Genomic DNA, 19416 nt, shown 5'->3' with positions numbered 1-19416 from the left:
GAGTAAGACTGCTCATTGTAATAAGTTCCCTGGTAAAGAGTAGGGGGATGTGGTATGGGAGGGAGTCTGAAATTCATCTGTGGTCTGTACTTTTTAGCTAAGGTTAATGTTTACAGTTGGTTTAATATTCCACATCTTGGTTTGTTAATATTTGGTTAATATTTACGATTGGTTTAATATTCCACATCTTGGTTGATGTATTTAATTCGTTAAGACCCTTTAGCATTTTGTTGCTTAAAGGGGCTGTAAAAATGTTTAAGTAAGATCTCCGACACGGACGATGATCTCCAACCTCGCACATTGTAAATGAAGATGTGTATAAGTAGACCGCTTACAAGGTCAAATACAAGAAATTTGACGCACTTTACAACTGAATAGAAAACCTGTTTATGAATAATTTTCTTGATAATCAAAAAAACAGGATCATTTCCTCTTTTAGTAAATAGAGCTACGGTCTGTAAAATCATGAAGGTGGAAATAAAGAAGGAATTCGAACTCTTTTGTGTCTGTTAAAACATCCATGATACGATCAGTTGCAAACCTATTCATGTTGTATTTTTAAATTTCGGCGTTTGTCAGTTTTGGCAAATTTCATTGGTCGAGAAGACGATGTGGTCAAAAAATTACGTAATCGATTAGTGGATAAAATAATTCTTCAATTCAAAATGGCTCATATCGCTTTTGTGTGTCAGCAACAACAAATATACTGGAAATTGGTTTAACGAAAGTTTTAATAACTGTTGACTATTAACTCTTCTACTTTTCTAAGTTTTAACTCATTCTTGACTAAGAGCTTTATTATGCTAGATTTTTTAAAAATTCTTCAGCATATTTCGATTTTCAGAAGGTCAAGTACTGCTTAAAAGAGCTATATTTTTTTAAATATCAAAGATAATAAAAAGTCCCCTCTTCCCCTGAGACAGACAGCTCCACAGTTGCCCAAAAATCGCTTTTTTACATATAACAGCCCGCTGCGCATGCCGCATAAATATATAAGGGAAGCCGAAATAATAACAAATAGAATTTTAATGGGCATTGAGATCAGTTCAATCTCTTCTTTATTCCTACCCCCATGGTAAAATATGTTAAATGTTAGTAAATCGATTTTGATAAAAGAAGTAAAAAGCTTTTGAAGTGATCGTTGTTGTTATCGTGGCTTTATGTGCAAAGTTTTTAGGCCAAATTTCAGAAGAAAATAAGCTAGTTAGCTAGCTAAATAAGTTTGAAGTTCAATTCATAAGTGAAGGCTTGATTGATAGCATGGTAAATCAAAAATAAACAAAAAATAAACAACCTCTTCCTTTAACTGGATTGATGCATGAGATGCGTTTTGAAAGGATAAATCCGTCACGTGCACAAATTGTTGAAATAACCCACTGGTAACTTCCACTCCCGTCTGCGTACTGGCAGTTTACAAAACTGTATGAGTTGCGAAGCGTTTAGCATATTTTTTCTGTACTTCAATGCACTAACACGGAATTATTTGTTTCTTTGTTTGTCAAGAACCTAAAGTGGCCCACTTTTTTGAAGAAAAAGATTTTACATTATTTGGAGGTCGACAAATTCGCGACTGAAGAAATAAGTAGCGGGCAGGTCGCAAATATCTTAAGTGGGCGGTATATTCGCGACTTATTTTTTAAGTAAGGAAAAAGTCGCGAATATCACGTGCATTCGAGATATTTGGGACTTGTACTCATCGTTTTTTTAAAAAATGTGAAGATTTTGCGACTTCATGATTTCCCTATTCATTTTGTAACTTACTAATAAAACAGAGAAAGGAATGAAATATGGTTTATTATAAAGTATTGATTTGAATAGCTGTTGTACATAGAAACTTATGAATTGTTTAAACCAAAGAAACCTAAATAAATAAATAAAAAAGAAAATATATAGCAATCGCCATCGTTTTAGTTGTATCCAACCACTACAGCTAGCGTATCTGAATGCGATAGCTCCTTTATATTTGGTTATAAATATTTTAATATTGAAAATTGTCAGAAAAAAAAATTATTTCGACTCTTCCTGAAACTGTAAACGTGAAAAAACTCAAGTAAAAAATGAAAGATCGGTGAGTAGCTAATTTCGTTACTAGCAGATTACAAACATATTCATACTTTTAACGGCCATATACTATTAATGGTATCATTTAACGTCATAGATTGTTTTCCATTTTGCTTCTACTGACCTTAAACTATTTGCCGACGAGAGGAAAAATCTTGCGACTTCCCTGCTCATTCTATTCCGATCTTTCATTGGTGTATAAAAATTCCCGACTATTGGTTGGAAAACTGGATACTAAGAAGGTAACAGATGATCTTGAATGTGTGGAAAAATGTATTCTGCATGATTCATGTCAATCCATAAATTACAACGACGTAACAAAAGAATGCGACTTGCTAGAAAGTACAATTGTTGATGGTGGCAACAATGCAACTAACGAAGTTGATTGGACACACTATGAAACTGATCCTGGTAATAAAGAGGTAAACAACGACTGTACCATGCACAATTCAATGTCTAGTTTAGTGCTAGCATTGTATTAAGTCATATTGTCGCTTCTTTAGGTTGGTAATGTTTGTTCCAGCTTATCACCTTGTAAAGGTCATTATTGCGAGGATATTTGTGAATCTCCAGGATTCAACTGCACATGTCTTGATGGATACTATGGAGAGAAATGTGAAAGAGGTAGCATTTATTGTCCCGTGTTTTGTTGTGACGGTTTTCTAAATTTGCTTTTTACGGTCTAAGTTTTTATGGCAATGCTGTAGCAGAAAAACGGCTATTTTGACTTTTTTTGTACTTTGTACTTTGTACTTTTTTGGCTTCATATGAGTTTTATATCAGTTTGGGAGATTTCTATTTCATAATGCCATGTACAATTTTTTAATTTAAATAGATTCCATAAGTTATTTAATTGTTTGTATATTGGTCATGAATTTTTTGGTCACGACAGTAATTTGTTCACTTAGTAATTATATCCGTTAACGAGGATTTTTAATACGTTTTATATCCATTTAAAGATTTTTCTTTGAAATGTCTTTTAAGATCCATCATCTGGTCCTGTGAAATCGTGTAAATGGCTGAAGGAAAAATATTCAAATGCGAAGAGCGGGTTTTACTCCTTACAATACGACCCTACTATTTCAGTATATTGTGATATGGAAACGTACGGAGGTAAGTTGACTCTCTATGGTTTCTACATTTTAATTTTGCGCTATTTTAACGTTTAGCGGTATTAGATAGATATTACAGGTGAATTTTAGAGCCTTACCAGGGTGCAAGCTAAGCGCTAAGTACAAGACGTGTAAGAACAAAATGCTGCTTCTGTTGTAAGATATTGTAGTTAAAACATTAGCTCTCTCAACTAAACAGAACATTTTCGTGAAAATAATTTACGAGTTTAAAGATTTACCTTTTGCTTGCGTTGATTTAAAACGCTGCAGAAACCTATAATAAATGAAATTTATTGAATTAACCTATTGAATTCCATTCTTAGTTGCAATTGTAAACAATATGGTAACTTCTTCTTATTTTCCCATATTTCCTGTTGTTGCTTTATCGCTACAGCTCACTTAGGGTATTCCACCATTTTGAAGAGCTTTTATATATTTCAAACAACTGTACAGTGAATATAATTATTTAGCTTCATAGATTTTACTTTCTCACGTACGTTCAAATATTGCATTCGTTTCTTGCCAAACATTTTCGAATCACTCGGATAGTCTATGTCGAATTTAAATTTCTGCTGAATAGAGCTCGAAATAGTTTTTTTTGCTGTGAATTTAATTTTATATCACACCCATATAAAAATGGAACCTATGGTATATGCGGTTTAGTTCTTGTCAATTCTTCATCTCGTTTCGCGTTATCTTTTTTTATAAAATTCCCAAAAAACATATTGCAAAATCGTTCAATAAACTTTATACACTTGAATCTCTTAAACACTAATTGTCATGAGGTCAAAAAAATAAAAAAAGCATAATTTGTAGAATTATACAAATGATTAAATAATAAACTTCGGTGGGAAGTTCTACGGCGATTTACTGAATGTTTCTATCCTCTACGGAGGAGTATTTGTTTTGTTTCCAATTGTGCAGAAAAAGTGCTCAGCTTTTTAATAATTAATAATTTTCAACTGGCACAGCAAAAAAATGAATAATATGAAAGTAGGTAAAATAAGTTTAAATGTAAACACTAATTTTATGAAACCTAGATAAAACGTAAACTATTTTTGATTTATTTAGTTTTTTAAATACAATTTTTGTTCTGTTGAAAATCATTGCACGCAAATACAAATCAGCTTCATAAAACTTCAGATCACAAAAAAGATAACAAACGACCTTTGTAGCTTGGCAGCTACAAGCGAAACCAACTAAACATAAAATTATAATACACTAGCTGTTTCCCGTAGAAGAATCCACTGTATTCTCATTTAATTTATGTAGCAGATATACGTCCATAAAAAAAACAATACAGCAGTGCGCATCTTACATATATAAATGACCAAAAAAATTAAAGGTGTCCAACAACTGCAGTATATATGTGACATTTAAAATCTAAATCTACTAAAATTAATTGCTCTGACCTTCTGACAAATGCGAAAATTATTCGGGAAGAAGTTTTCAAAAGCATTTCAACATACATCTCACCCATAAAATTTAAATCACTCAAAACGTCACATATATACAAAAAAAGTTGATCAATGTCAAACACAAATCTCTCTCATTGTATATGTTAAAGTCAGTTAGTTTATTGCAAACCCTGCCAAAGGTTGACACAAAATGTGAAAAATAAACAATAAATTGTGCCTAAGTAGAAATTTTTATCTAAGGTGTTATCTATCTAAGGGATTTGCAAGGATAAATTCTAATGCAATAAAACGTTCTAGATATATTGCATACAGTCCTTCCTCACTAAACTTTAGACACTAAACTTTAATGTCAACAAAAAAAACGGTGTTTAAACCTAAAATTAATAAAGCCCTTTTATCAACTTTCATGCTGTTTTACCATCAATAAAGTAAACAAAATTTTAAATCTCACATAGTATTCTGTCACAAATGTTTTCATAAAATATATATAAAAGTCATATATAAGAGTCGTGTTAAAGAACAGCAATCAATCTATAAGGTCATTTTATGTCAATTTTTGCAGCAAATTTGCAACAAAAAATACAAATTCTAAATAATACTAAAATCTCTTATTTTGGTCCATCGCATACCGACGGTCTCCCACAAAAGTTTAATCAAAATGTAAAAAAGGAGAGGTAACGACAAAATCAAAGTTTGCAAAATTTAATTATTTTGATACATATATATACAATATTTTAATTTAAAATGTCAAATAAAAACAGTTTGCAACAAAAATCAGTTATTTCAATGATACTGCATGCACTCTTTTCCCACAAAAGCTTTACAAACTGTAAAAAAAAGAATGGTTGTAGGGATTGCTTCTGATTCAACAAAAATCAGGGTTTTTTTGACATTTTGCATCTTGTCCTTACCCATTAAATTTTACACAAAATTTCAAAAAACTACAATTTGGAACACATCAAATTTAAATCGAGAAGGATCAGTCATTTCGGTATATTTCTCAGAGTCCTCCCCGGTAAGAATTTATACAAAATATAGAAAAAAAAGCTTGCAAGGTGTAAAATTGAATTCTTCTTCTGTGTACATATGGTCCTTCCTCGCAAAATTAACATAAAATGTCAAAAAGGTTCAGATATAACATCTAACACAACAAAAATCAGTTCTATCAGTATATGTCATGCCATTGCCTTACACAAAATGTTCCCCTTAAAGTTTCACAGACACAGCCTGTAAATTATAAACAACTAAGATCAGGTATTTTGGTCTATTTTATACCATTCTGTCCCAAATAATTTATATAAAATGTAAAAATTGAGTGGTAAAACAGAAATTCATATATGTATAATGTCAGAGTTGAATTTCTTATTTTAATATAAAAACATGAAAGGCTTGCAAGGTGTAAAGTCAAATTCTACAAAAATTAGTTCTTTCGGTATATTGCATGATCCTTGTGTCACAAAAGTTAACACAAAATTTCAAAAGAAAAGCAAAACAGTTTGTATATATTATATATAGCATGTATAAACATAAATGAAAAGTCACCCCAGCCTTCCCTGTAAATAATGTGAAAAAGCCTAGTAAATTTTCCCCATAATGTCACAAACCTCTATCAATAAAGAATTTAAAAAAACACAGTTTTTTCGGTGTTAGCATGTAGTAACTCTCTCGAAGAGGTTTAAAGTTTTCTTAAATAACAAGAAATGTCATAAACAAAAACATTTGAGTAAGAACACCTAAAACATCAGAATTACTACATGTTAAAGCTTACCTCCCGAGAAAAATCAAGTTGACCTAAATCGATTCATAACATCTTCAGAAAAAACAATTTAACGTTTATTTTATTAAAATCACTACAGTACTCAAGAAACCAGACAATGTTTACCTCATGTTTTTAAGCCTTCACCTCACTTGTTCGCCATTTTGCAAGTGAGCATTTAAGAGTATAACTATGCGCCTGACGTCACTAGTTAGAAGCTCACATTCGGAGCCCCGGGATGAGAGGCGAAACTTTGCGGATGTGATATGATGTGTTTTTAAATAGTAATATGGCTTCTTGCCCACTTACCTAGTTGTCTTAACCACCAAAAGAAACAAGGTGTATTTTTCAACTTTCCCAAAGATCCAAAACAACGAACTATATGGATCAAACTGATCAAGAGAGAGGATACGCTTCCAAAGAATTTTAAGATCTGCGAAGCTCATTTTACTTCCGAGTTCTTTGACTTTAGAACTGAGTTTGAAAGAAAAAAACAAAAAGAAGAAGGTTAGAAGATTTTTTCATTTTTATCGTCATTCATCGAACTCATGCGCTATTATCTAATTCGAATACGTTTACATATCAAAACTCACTGATCAAATTAAAAATATTCGCGGGTTCTAACCCGCAATAGCAACGACACTTGCACTACGTCCTTACAACAACAGAAACAAGTGAAGCGACTTCTTCTTGAATAGTATCCTCATCACAGCTCTCCCAACTGAAATCCGAGTCAGTGCTTGGTCTAGTATTTCGCCTGCTCAAATTGAAATTCTACAACATTTTCCCTGTCGCTCTTTTTTTCTTTTTTTGCGTCACAGCTTCTCGGTATTGCAATTGAATGATGATTTCTCAACCGAAGTTAGTATTCATTTTCAAAGTTTTCTGATATTTTCACGGGGGTAAACATACTCATTACCAATGAATTTCACTATTAAAGTTTGAGTAAAAAATTTCAATGCGGAAGATGACTTACGATCTTCTAACAGGTGACGTCAGAGCACTCAAGGTGAAGAAATTTATAAAACAACATTGCGGATGTTTTACCTCGTCTCGGAGGTGAATTTTTGAATCTTTGAATAGACATTATTAACTTATAAGTGCGAATTAAGGGAAATAAACTTTATATTCGTAAATCACGTATGAATATGAGCCAATTTAGGTCAACTTACTTTTTCTCGGGAGGTATGCTTTAAATAAAAATCCTTTTGTCATATTGCATGCAACCGATATAAGTTTAGCTACACCATAGTCATAAGAAAAAGAGACAGTCTGGTAATTCCGGGCCGTCCATAATGTGTTCCTATTGTTCACAAGCAGATATGTTTCTTAAATCGGGGTGGCCAGTTTAAGACTGCACGGAATTATCAATAATGGCTGCCCATGGGGAGGATTTCTTTGGTGAAGATGATTTTGATGCAATCTTGGCTGTTATTGATGAAGATTTATTAGAGAAAAATCGTGATTTAACTAAAGAATTATCCGAAATTGTTGAAGAAATAGTTGACGACCCTTCTGAAAGCTGTTTTTCCTGTGATATATGCTCCAAAACATGCAAAACACAACGGGGACTCACAAGACACCGAAATGCGAAACATCGTCAGCCACAAAACCAGTTAAATGACGACAGCCTCACTACTGCTGAAACCAAGCTCCATCCGTTATACTTTAAGAAGTACACCCAATTAAGTGCAAGTAAACTTTTTAAAGATGAATGCTATAGTGAGAAGACCAGAAATGAATTTGTCAATTATGTTATTACAAACGACAATACAAAATTTTCCTATAGTTTTGTCAAAGATGTGATTGGTAGTTTTAAAGGCGATGCTGAAAAGTCTTATCCGGCCTTCTATAAATCTATGTCTGAAAATATTGTTTTCAGAAATTTATCAAATCGAAGCTCTATTCTCCTTGGTTTTGAAGTGGATAATCACGTACTTGCTCATCTCACTAATTCAACTGTAAAAGAAAACACTGTAGAATTTTCTTCCCATGTGAATTTTTCACCCAAAGAAAGAAACATAATTTAATATCTAAGTGGTTATGTATTTAGTACCCTATATCGTCGCATTAGTGATCAAAAAAATCAAGAAGTATGCTTGGAGTTCAAAGTTTGGACATCTTATTAGCTGGAAAGTCATGTCTTGTGGAAGACGATAAAAATTCTGATTTAGTAAATATGAAGGACAGAGGAGGGTTATGGTCAGTAACCGATGATGTTTTCAGAATTTTTTGTTGTGCAGAACTTGAAGTTCGTGCTGCAACTGCTAATTTTCACCATACAATTGATAGTAAGAAAATTGTTTCAGACCTGCTTGAGAACCCTGTTGTGCTTTGTAATTACAACAAAATAACATCACACTCAACCGAAAAAGTCACAAAAGAATTAGCAATGAACTTACTTGAGCATCTCATCATGCTTTATGTTCGTGCTCGTGTTTTTTCATTTGTGAAAGATAAATGTGAGCTGCAAAAAATTGCATCAAAACAGAAAAAAGCTCGATCTCTACGCACTGAAATCAAGAAATCTTCAAGCAATCTTTTAGATGGACATTGACACTAAGAGTCCAGAACAGTGACTATAAACCTGTTACAACTGCTATTTTTATAGCAACAAATTTTAAAACAATATTATTTTGGCACATGGTATAATAAATAATTATGGAAGTCTACAAAAAGGTCCAGGTAGTGTATATAGGTTTTAAGGTATTTCAAAATATTTTTTATTAATGTTTGTGTTAAGCAGAAATACAGTGCTTGTTCTTGCTTATTAAGCCAATTTAATGTTTTTTATAAATGTGTGGCTATAAAAATAACCGTTTTTAGTTTCTTCTTTCTTCCAAGTGTGTTTAATTGCTCTTACGGCATGGCACAGTTTCAATATCAATTTCATGACAGTTACCAGCTATGGGTCGGAAAATCTTTTGTGTTCTAATTGTGTTGTCGTTACACCCAAAATCACGGATTGATGGGTTATCTTTCCTATGACCAATTGCACGTTGACGACCAAAGTAGTTTTCAAGGGGATCTTGACAAAATCTTTCTGTCAGAACATATGGAACACCATTATTAATTAAATACTGGATTAATTCAACAGTAGAATGGACAGTGATTTTGATTCCTTGGTAGGCTTGCCGTGAAATAAACATATTTGCTCTAGCATTATCCGTAAAATTACCAGGCCTATCAGCAATTGAATCCTTCCATGTTTTGAAATATCCTAGAAATGTTTCGGTCAACCATAAGAATCTTTCATCATCAAGATGTGTACGGTTTAAGAAATGGTTTACGTTTAATTGCTGCTTCTTTGGTATTCTTGACGTTAAGACAGTCAAAAAATTGGTCGAACATATTACAATATTTGGCAGTTGCATTAGCTTCTGGTGGTCCATACAATTAAAGAGCGTTAAAGACAGATTCGCTTAACATTTGTGCTGCCAGACGTACATTCATGACTGAATATGGTGTGAGCTTGATGTGGTCATTTGTTATTTTAGGAACAAGATGTAATCCACAGTCTAAGTCATCAAGGAATAACTTTGAAATATGGTTCCAGGTGATATAACTTCCATCATTCCACATACTTCTGGTACATCTTCCTGCAAGAGAATTACTCAGGCAATTGCGGGCTGTTTTAATTAAGTGTGGTGGATCTGAGATAAAGTAGATGTATTGTTCCTCATCCGCCATAACATTCAAGGTGCGGTATGTTACGTCCATTCCTGCATTAATGTCAGCTACACGGGTCATGTTTAGGTGCATTGGTACATTCGTCGGTTTGGAGATGCTCCATCACTTGTGACACCAACAACTTTTATGCCACATTTTTCCTCCAGTATGCCAACCGCTTTCCAAAAGAGAGGAAACAATTGAATTGATGTGACATTGGTAGTAGCAAAATTTGCAAATGAAAATTTTAAAGGATTTACAATGCTTCTCACAAGAAAAACTAAGACATGAGATGCAATTTCATCAACCTTTTTCAACGCAGCATAATTTAGATCAATATCACCAAGGTCAACAAAACCGATAAGATCACCATTATGCTTATCCCACACAAGACTTTCTTGAATTTTCATTTCATCCATTAATAATATTGCATATTTCTCATGTGGTTGGAATTTGGAGACCATATTACACAATTCCTGGATAACGTCTTTGTTAAAACCTTGCTTTGGACGAATATAGTTCTTATAGTCCCTTAAACGACGTCTACTAGGGAGTACCAAGAAACCACTGTCTTTCTTATCGTCAACACGAATCTTATCATAAAAGGCGGGGGATTTTACAACTAAACCCAAGCAGTAACGAATGATCATAGGATGATAGCGAACACCAGTTTTCGATGATGATAAATATTTCTGCTGCTCTTCCCAAAAAAATTTCATGAATGGTGGTATCTTGCGATTAGTTGTTGACATAATTTTTACGAAATCATCACCAAGACTTTTTTGGACTGGAACTGCACAAGTGGAAATTTCATCTTGCATTTTCTTTAAATCTTCCTTTAATTCTTTATTTTCCAACCGGTGATTTTGAAGGGTTTTTATGATTGAAAAGTCATGGAAATTGGTGCTTTAAGTTTGGCAGGTGAAATTAAATTGTCCCTTTTCCTTTTCAAACTTAGGCTTTCTTTTGACTCCGACCTAACACATTCCAAGCATTTTTCAGAAGAAGGTGGAATAAGAACTATGCAATTTGGAGATCGATACCATTTGCTTTGATGAAGAGGTGCACTAGTTTTGGGACACAGTGCTCAAGACAGCTACCAGCAAAGTGGTCTGTCAAACCTGGGCATAATTTCAAATCCATAATTAATCTTGTTAAATATGTGATTGTAATAAGTTTTAGTGATTGAGAATAAATGTCGTGTTTAGCAGGAACAGACCATAATAAAACACGAACAGTAAAAACAAGATTATTATCAACATATATCTCATACTTTGGAACTGAGTGGATAGCATCATGACAGGCAAAAGAAGCACAATCACTTGTATAGGTAAAACTCCAACCGACAAATTTCAATAACTGAGTTTTAGAAATAAAATCTGTGAATGACTTGTACTGATCAGTAATGACATTTTCCACTGGTTCAATTTTTTTCTGCAAAATTGATTGTGCTGATTGACGAGGCTTAGAAGATGTAGAGGATGAAAGAAAACTTTTGATAGAAAGGTTTATTGTGGGGATAGCACCGGGAACAAGTGTGGTTTTGCTAGAGTGGTTACGATTCATTTGATCTTCGCTGAAGTGCTTTTCACAAATATATATTTTCTTTCTTTGAATTCTATCCCTTAGAGCATGATCAATTTCCCTATCTCTTATCACAACATCAACTAACTTTTCTCTCCACGACTTGTCAAATTGATTCTCACCAGCAGGAACTTTAAAAATAGATAGACCTTTATATTTAGCCCTTCGTGAAACTGTGCAACCGTATATAGAGCAATTTTCACCAGGCATGTTGAAAATAATTCTGTTTAAATGTTTGTTAATCCTATGTTGTTTACAGTAACTAACCACTTAAATGCGCCATTTTTCAACACGAGCGTGCAGTCAAAGCACTGGGTACGAGGTATATTCTGCTAACAAAAACATAAACAATAGAGCCGCGCGATTCACCAGACTATCTCTTTTTCTTATGACTATGGCTACACAAAATGTGAAAAATACATTATATATTTGCATAAAAAAGAGTCCTTAAACTATCCTTAAATATTATAAATACTTTCTTAAAAGATGTTGTAGCTTCTTATATCTTCTTATTTAGGCTTAAAAGGTCAAGTCAAATAAGTTACAGCCATAATCCTAGCAAAGACCACTAAGATAAACTACACAGTAACTAGCTACATGTAAAAGCAACATAAAATTCACAGGTTAGCTAGGTATACTGGGAATCTTTAGTTTAAGCTAACATTAGCTAGCTACAGCAGCTAATAGCTGGTCAATTAAATATAAACTGGAGACTTAGCTAGGTATAAAGAACATGGCTACTTAAAATAAATTCCTAGCTAGCTGGTGGTTGGCTTTTTATGATGCTAGCTATAAAACATGTCTGGCATCAATAGTATCATCAAAACTGAAAAAAAAAAACATAAAAAAAAACCTTACAGAAACCTTGCTATGATTAACTTATTAAACCATGCTCTTCTTCAAATGTTTTTTTAAATACTTTTGTTGAATGAAAGAGTAGAGAATACTCAAAAAGAACAGGCATCTTTTTCGGAAACACAATTTCCGTTTTATGCTAGGAACTTCATTTAGCGGTGCGTATCCTTTGTGAATATCTAATACCGTTTCATATGTAGCGGTAAGTAAGTGACCCGGGATTTCCGTGTCGTGGACTCACAGTTTTACTCACGCAAGCACGCAAGGGAATCAATATAAAAGAAAATGAATAATTTTTGAAAATAATAGGTCTTAATATCTTTTGTACCGTTCAACAGGGTAGTCCTGTTATCAACACCAGGGACGGATTTAGACTTCGGCCACTTCGGCACTCGCCTAAGGAGAAATTTTGCCAATGAGAAAATCATGTGTATCTAAACTTAGAAATTGATTTAAAACAACGCATAATTTTTATTATAAGACTCTGCTTCGATGTGCTTTGCCGAAGTACTATGGTTTTTACGGTAGTCGAACTACATTTTACCGCATTTCGCTGACTTTGTTTCTCTCGATTCCTCTGTTTTCTGCCGTAAAAACAGTCGACTTCGGCGACCGCCGAAGTGTGGACTTTTGGACTCTCTTAAACAAAAGAAAAACAAAAGAATTACGAAGTCGAGAAAAATCTCACTGAGGTGTGGACTTTTGGACTCTCTTTAAAACAAAAGAATTATGACGTCGAGAAAAATCTCGCCGAGGTGTGGACTTTTGGACTCTCTTGAACAAGAAGTCGTCGAAATTTACGGTGAAAGAAACATTGAGATCAGGGGATGGGTGCGTAGGAATAATTTACTCTTCCTATTGTTATTGCCTCTCGGTATCCGGTCTGTTTAATGGTTCGGCCAACTTCGGCGAGTACTGAACTGAAAGACGGTTGAGGAATCGTTTTGTATTGACTTGCAGCAAGTTAACGAAAGTTTTGAATATATGATTGCGGAATGAAGTTGAGCAATGCTGCTTAGAAGAAACATTACTGGAAAACATTTATTCTCTGTGTCGCCTGTGATTGCAGAAGGAAAGCAGTTTGGCAGAAAAGCAGGCTTAGACTTAACAAAAATCATAGCATCAATTTAATGACTACTAGCTACGCTTTCAGGTACATATGTTTACTTTTTATTCCATTGTGTATCTTAAAGTAAGATACACAATTGCTTTCTATTGCTGTGCTAGCAAGTGTGAACATGAAACTGTTTATAGTTTCACTTTCAACAAATTTGAACAAGCTTTGTGTCAAATTCGAAAGAGCTTTGTGTTATCTTGGGTTTTATAACAACGCAAAAAATTGAATAGCTGGCCAGCTGGTAAATGTGTAAGGTATAACAATTCGTTGACTTCATAATAACTTCGTATGTTAACTTTTGTAGATTCAATTCTTCTGGCAGTAGACACTTTCCAAACGATTTTTCAGCATGTCACAAGGCCAATAAAGAGAACACTAGTTTTGAGAGGAAGACTTTGACAAGACTTGATGATATTTTGGTTTAAGATCTCTAGCATCATATCGAAATAATCCCTGGAGATGGTGCTAATTATATACAATTCGAATAAGAAAAAGGCATGGTTTTATTTAATGGGTGAAATGGGTGAAATGGCGATGTTTTTCACATTTTCACTAAAGAAGTGTCATGCTGATAGGCATGGAAAATGTTTGTGATTTTACTAACAAGGCGAAAATGACTTAGCATATATACTTATTAAAACCTTATGGACACAAAAATGTTGTGTTGTAAGTTTAATTAGCTATTGCTGCTTGAAAATCCAAATTTTAAGTTGTGCTGGCCTTCACCTGTACAATATCTTAATATAATCTTGCCATTTTTTTTAATTTATTGTATTTATCTGTTGTTGTTTATGTTGTTGTTGCTATGATATAATAATACAAATCAAGCTTATTTACATATGCATTTTTGTGTTGTTGTTTTTTGCTTATTTTTCTTATAGGCCTCCTTTTTCATGTTATTAAATATTTTAAATAGATTAAATGTGAAAAGTTTTTACCGTTTTGCATACTGACTTAAAAGAATTATGTACTTAATTAGTTTCTGAGAGTTTATAGCTTCAATATTAGTCAAAAGCTATTTTATATTCACCCATAACTTGCAAAAACGCACTTGCAAATATTTTTGTTGATGTGGAAGAAAGAAGAAATTTTTCTGGCTGGCTAATTTTAGCCTTAATATTTCTGAATATTTTGCTTTTATTTGAATTTTGCGATTGTTTTTTTTTTTCAAATAACATATGAGAGATGGACCTGTAAAGGTCCTGCCTGCAGCATTTTGGAGTGCTGAAATAGGTAAATAAGCTAAAGCTTCTGGGGCTTTGCTCCAGACCCGACTTGGGGGCTAACAGCGCCTCCCCCCAGACCCCCAGCTGATTTAAAACGCGCAATTTTTGCTACGCGAAAATTACGCGTGGACTTTGCTTCGCTTCGCAAATCCGCCTAAGCAGAAAAAAATCCTGTATCCGTCCCTCAACATTCAAAAACATATAATTTACGTACTGCTACATTAGACTGGTATCCTTCTGTGCTTCACTAGTCTCGGTAGTAAAGAAAGGAATCCATTCTAAAGTTCTAAAGACGTAGAACAATTGCAAGTACCCACTAATTTTCACGCTACTCGTTTTAAAATAGCGGAGAAAATGTTTTTTAGTTTTAATCTGCCTGCCTAAAGTTAACAAGGACAAAAATAGGACTTAAAACAAATTATAGAAGCGTTTTTTATTGAAACAAATTATCCAGATTAGAAGTGTTGTTATTGTGAATTAGGCATGGAAACAAGCATTAAAAAATGCCTCTTTAATCAGTTTTGTTTTTTTTAAACATATTTGCGCCAAAAAAGGTTTGTTTTTAAACGGTTTGCACGCGCGACTGCCAGCAAATCTGTCCAAACAAGATGCAGGCACCGCATAAACTATCTCGCTATTAAAAATGGACAACTATGAAACATCGACAATGCGACCCAATTCTACAATTTCTACTAACAAAAAATACAGCTTAACATTCATAGTTAAAGTCGTGGGATTAAAACGTTTATGGTCTGAAACGGCATTTATGTGACAAAAAATAAACACTTTGATGTCACTATCATGTTCAGCATACTTTTTTTGTTAAATGTGCCAAATGTTGTCGAAAATATTTTGGGCTAATTTTGGCCTAAAATGACATTTAGATAACAATAAAACAAAGTTTTGATGTCACCATCATGTTCAGCATACTTTATTTGTTGTTAACTGTGCTAAATTTGGTCGAAAATGAAGTGGTTTTAATTTTTGGACCAATTTCGGCCTAAAATGACATTTAGATAACAAAAAGTCAAAGTTTTGATGTCACCATCATGTTCAGCATACTTTATTTGTTAGCTGTGCTAAATTTGGTCGAGAATGAAGTGGTTTTAATTTTTGGACCAATTTCGGCCTAAAATGACATTTAGTTAACAAAAAGTCAAAGTTTTGATGTCACCATCATGTTCAGCATACTTTATTTGTTAACTGTGCGGAATTTGGTCGAAAATGAACTGGTTTTAATTTTTGGACAAATGTTGGCCTAAAATGACATTTAGAACAAAAAATCAAAGTTTTGATGTCACTATCATGTTCAGCATGCTCTATTTGTTAACTGTGCCAAATTTGGTCGAAAATGAACTGGTTTTAATTTTTGGACCAATTTCGGCCTAAAATGACATTTAGATAACAAAAAGTCAAAGTTTTGATGTCACCATCATGTTCAGCATACTTTATTTGTTAACTGTGCCGAATTTGGTCGAAAATGAACTGGTTTTAATTTTTGGACAAATGTTGGCCTAAAATGACATTTAAATAACAAAAAATCAAAATTTTGATGTCACTATCATGTTCAGCATGCTCTATTTGTTAACTGTGCCAAATTTGGTCGAAAATGAACTGGTTTTAATTTTTGGACCAATTTTGACCTAAAATGACATTTAGATAACAAAAAATCAAAGTTTACGTTCAGCATACTTTTTTTGTTAACTGTGCCAAATTTTGTCGAAAACAAATACCAATTTTAAACGTCATTTAGATGACTTCTAAGTACTTAGAGAGTTTGGGTACGAAGTTCAAATCTGTGACGTTGCAACTGACCATTTGGAACATAGTTAGCCAGTCACGAGTTGGAAACCAATACTATCCTCGCAGGCGAGATAGTAATAAAGTATATCTTAATTTTATAGCCAATCATTTTTTTCACGGTTTCGGCTTTAATTATATCTAAACTGTAATTTTAATGTTCCCAATTGTTTACAAACACACTCAATTCGTTCACCCCTCCAGCATTTTTGTTAATAACTGCTATTAAATATTTCAGGGTTAATTAACGAATTTTTTTAATTTAAGATCTTTATATTAAACACAGTTACGAGTTGGAAACCAATACTATCCTCGCAGGCGAGATAGTAATAAAGTATGTCTTAATTTTATAGCCAATCATTTTTTTCACAGTTTCAGCTTTAATTATATCTAAACTGTAATTTTAATGTTCCCAATTGTTTACAAACACACTCAATTCGTTCACCCCTCCAGCATTTTTGTTAATAACTGCTATTAAATATTTCAGGGTTACTTAACAAATTTTTTTAATTTAAGATCTTTATATTAAACACAATAACACGTTTTTACACATTGTTTGTTAGGAGGTTGGACCAGAATCGGTAATGTGGTTAAAAATAATTCAATACCTGAGAGCTCTGTCCTCGGAAGTGCAATATCCCGCGATATCGTATCTCTTAGCAAAACAAATCAGTTTCTCCTGACCCCTTCTGGTTTTAAAGAACTGAGGGACATCATTACTTTCACCCAATTCCGCGTGTACTGTCACAAACCTAGTCACGGCAGAACCATCCACATTGTAACAGTAAACAATTCCAGCGGACACAACGTGCTGGATTACCTAAGTGGATTAAACGATACCCGACCGGCTTCATGTGGTTCTTACGTGCGTGTTAACGACGACACGTCTATCCTTGCATCTACCTGTGAAAATTGGGAAAGTGGACTTTGGTCCAACGATGGTCGAAATCCAGCAAGTCTACTTTATGATCACCTGTTTTTCACTCTTTTTGGTGGTCATATAAACTTAATCCCCTCTGGAAGACTAGAATGTGACGATTTTTACAAAGATAACGGATTTTCTACTACAGGGCAGTGGCAGTTTTTTGTAAGATGACTGGGTTACAGAGCTTTCCTATTAATGTACATAGTGAAGTACTAGCTCGTGACGCAAAGAACAGACAAATGGAAACAATGCTAATTTTTCTTTAAAATATTTTGATTGCGACTGCGCAACACCTTTTAATATTGTGATTATTTGAAAGTGAAAATGAAAAAGGTGAAAAAGGGTGTTGAGGATATACATGCATATAAAGATTTGTTTTTTTGATTATCTTTTTATTACTTAACCGTATTCGGGCCGGAATTTTCAGCCCCTCTTTCTTCGCACTTTTTTTAATAACTTCTGAAGCATGCTATTTTAGGGGTTAAAATTTAGTTTTTTGTTAGCTTCAACATAGTGAAAGACATTGTACTATGACGTTACGTCTATTGTCGTTGTGGAGTCAACGTGGTTCTAAAAAACCATCAAAATTTTGTTTTGTTGAAATATTCTTAACAACGGTTTTTTAATTTAATTTTAATTTATCCTTTTTATGCAGTTTTGAAGTAATGTTTCACCCTTCACCGTGTGTTTTCGTTGTTTGACGGTATTATGGACCGAATTACGCCACGTTTTGAGGCAATAAGATCTCTCTTTCATTACATTTAGAGAAGGGAGTGGAAAATTTTTTTAACCCCCTCCCCCACCTTTCTCCAGCTTTTCAGCAAACCCGATCTAAGTAAGGTTAATTCCAGCCAATCTTTTGGTTCGTAATATCTTGAATTTTGTAATATTTATGTTTCTAATATATACAAGAACACTGGAGTTATTATAATCACCTTAGACCTGGGCTGGTCATAGCCTGGTAATAGGGTGATTATGCTCTTATCACGCTGCACAACGATTTTTATCAATTTTATTTCTTTTCTTTTTTAATTTTACTTTAAAATTGTTGCAATGCTTGTTATTCTAGTTAATATATTATTCTTTTTTGTTTATTATTCTAGATAATGTTTATAACCTATCACAATAAGATTTGGAAAGTGCTGTTCTCCACTAAAACAAAAATGGGATTTTTTCGGAGCTGTTTGGAAGAATTTTGGATTATTTTTTTTTCATTAACAGAATTCTGATCTAAATATATTTGAGTGAAAAAAATAAAAAGGCTGTGTTTTTGAAGACAATGAGGACGTCAGCAAAAAAAATGATGACATAAAAATTAATCTTTTGATGTCAAATCACACCTTCCATTTACTGTGCCAAGCTGGACACCCTTAAAATCATAGGCGATGATAAAGTTACCACTACCAAAAAGGAGGGCAAAATACACCCGCCCCTAAAATAGGTTTATTGCTTCGCGCGCATATTCACTATAATTACGTTTTATAGGCTGAAAAACAGTGTATATAAAATGAAAGCCGAAATATATACGCACCAAAAAATGTTGTAATTATGTGTTTGATGCTTAATATTCCAACAGGTGATAAGACCAAAGTTAGCAGTAAAAGTGCATTATATTAAGTATATTCCCAAAACCCAATAATGATGGTAACAGTTGGATTAGTATACTTTGATGTACTTCTTTGAAGCAGTCGGGTAGTCGTCACCAAAGACGAAACAAAACGTTAAGTTCTTTGCTCAGTGCCGTAACCCCCGGAGGGAACAGAGGGGCACAACCTTTTTTTTTTTGCTAGAGTTGAAATCCGGTTAAAACTGTGGATTCTGCATCTGATAGTAAGGAAACCGGGAAAATTCTTAACATGTTCTCACATTTTGGCCAAAATCAGGTATTTGTGT

The 19416-nt window shown here is 33.5% G+C and overlaps 1 protein-coding gene and 1 long non-coding RNA gene across 2 annotated transcripts; one reads left to right on the top strand and one right to left on the bottom strand.

Moving 5' to 3' along the window:
* Positions 1–1206: 1206 nt before the first annotated feature.
* Positions 1207–19047, top strand: LOC130647183 (uncharacterized). Its single transcript, XM_057452947.1, has 5 exons — positions 1207–2068; positions 2159–2483; positions 2565–2685; positions 3046–3174; positions 17162–19047. The coding sequence occupies exons 1-5, from the start codon at positions 2058–2060 to the stop codon at positions 17692–17694; spliced, it is 1119 nt and encodes a 372-aa protein (XP_057308930.1). The 5' UTR covers positions 1207–2057; the 3' UTR covers positions 17695–19047.
* LOC130647184 (uncharacterized) lies at positions 2317–6517 on the bottom strand. Its single transcript, XR_008982812.1, has 3 exons — positions 6474–6517; positions 3413–3447; positions 2317–2662 (listed from the first exon to the last, which is right to left on the bottom strand). It is a non-coding gene; the product is annotated as an uncharacterized LOC130647184 (long non-coding RNA).
* Positions 19048–19416: the final 369 nt, after the last annotated feature.

Source organism: Hydractinia symbiolongicarpus, chromosome 6, assembly GCF_029227915.1.
Source record: "Hydractinia symbiolongicarpus strain clone_291-10 chromosome 6, HSymV2.1, whole genome shotgun sequence".
NCBI lineage: Eukaryota > Metazoa > Cnidaria > Hydrozoa > Anthoathecata > Hydractiniidae > Hydractinia > Hydractinia symbiolongicarpus.
Note: the sequence above shows the minus strand (reverse complement) of the source record. Positions and strands in the feature narration are given on the sequence as shown.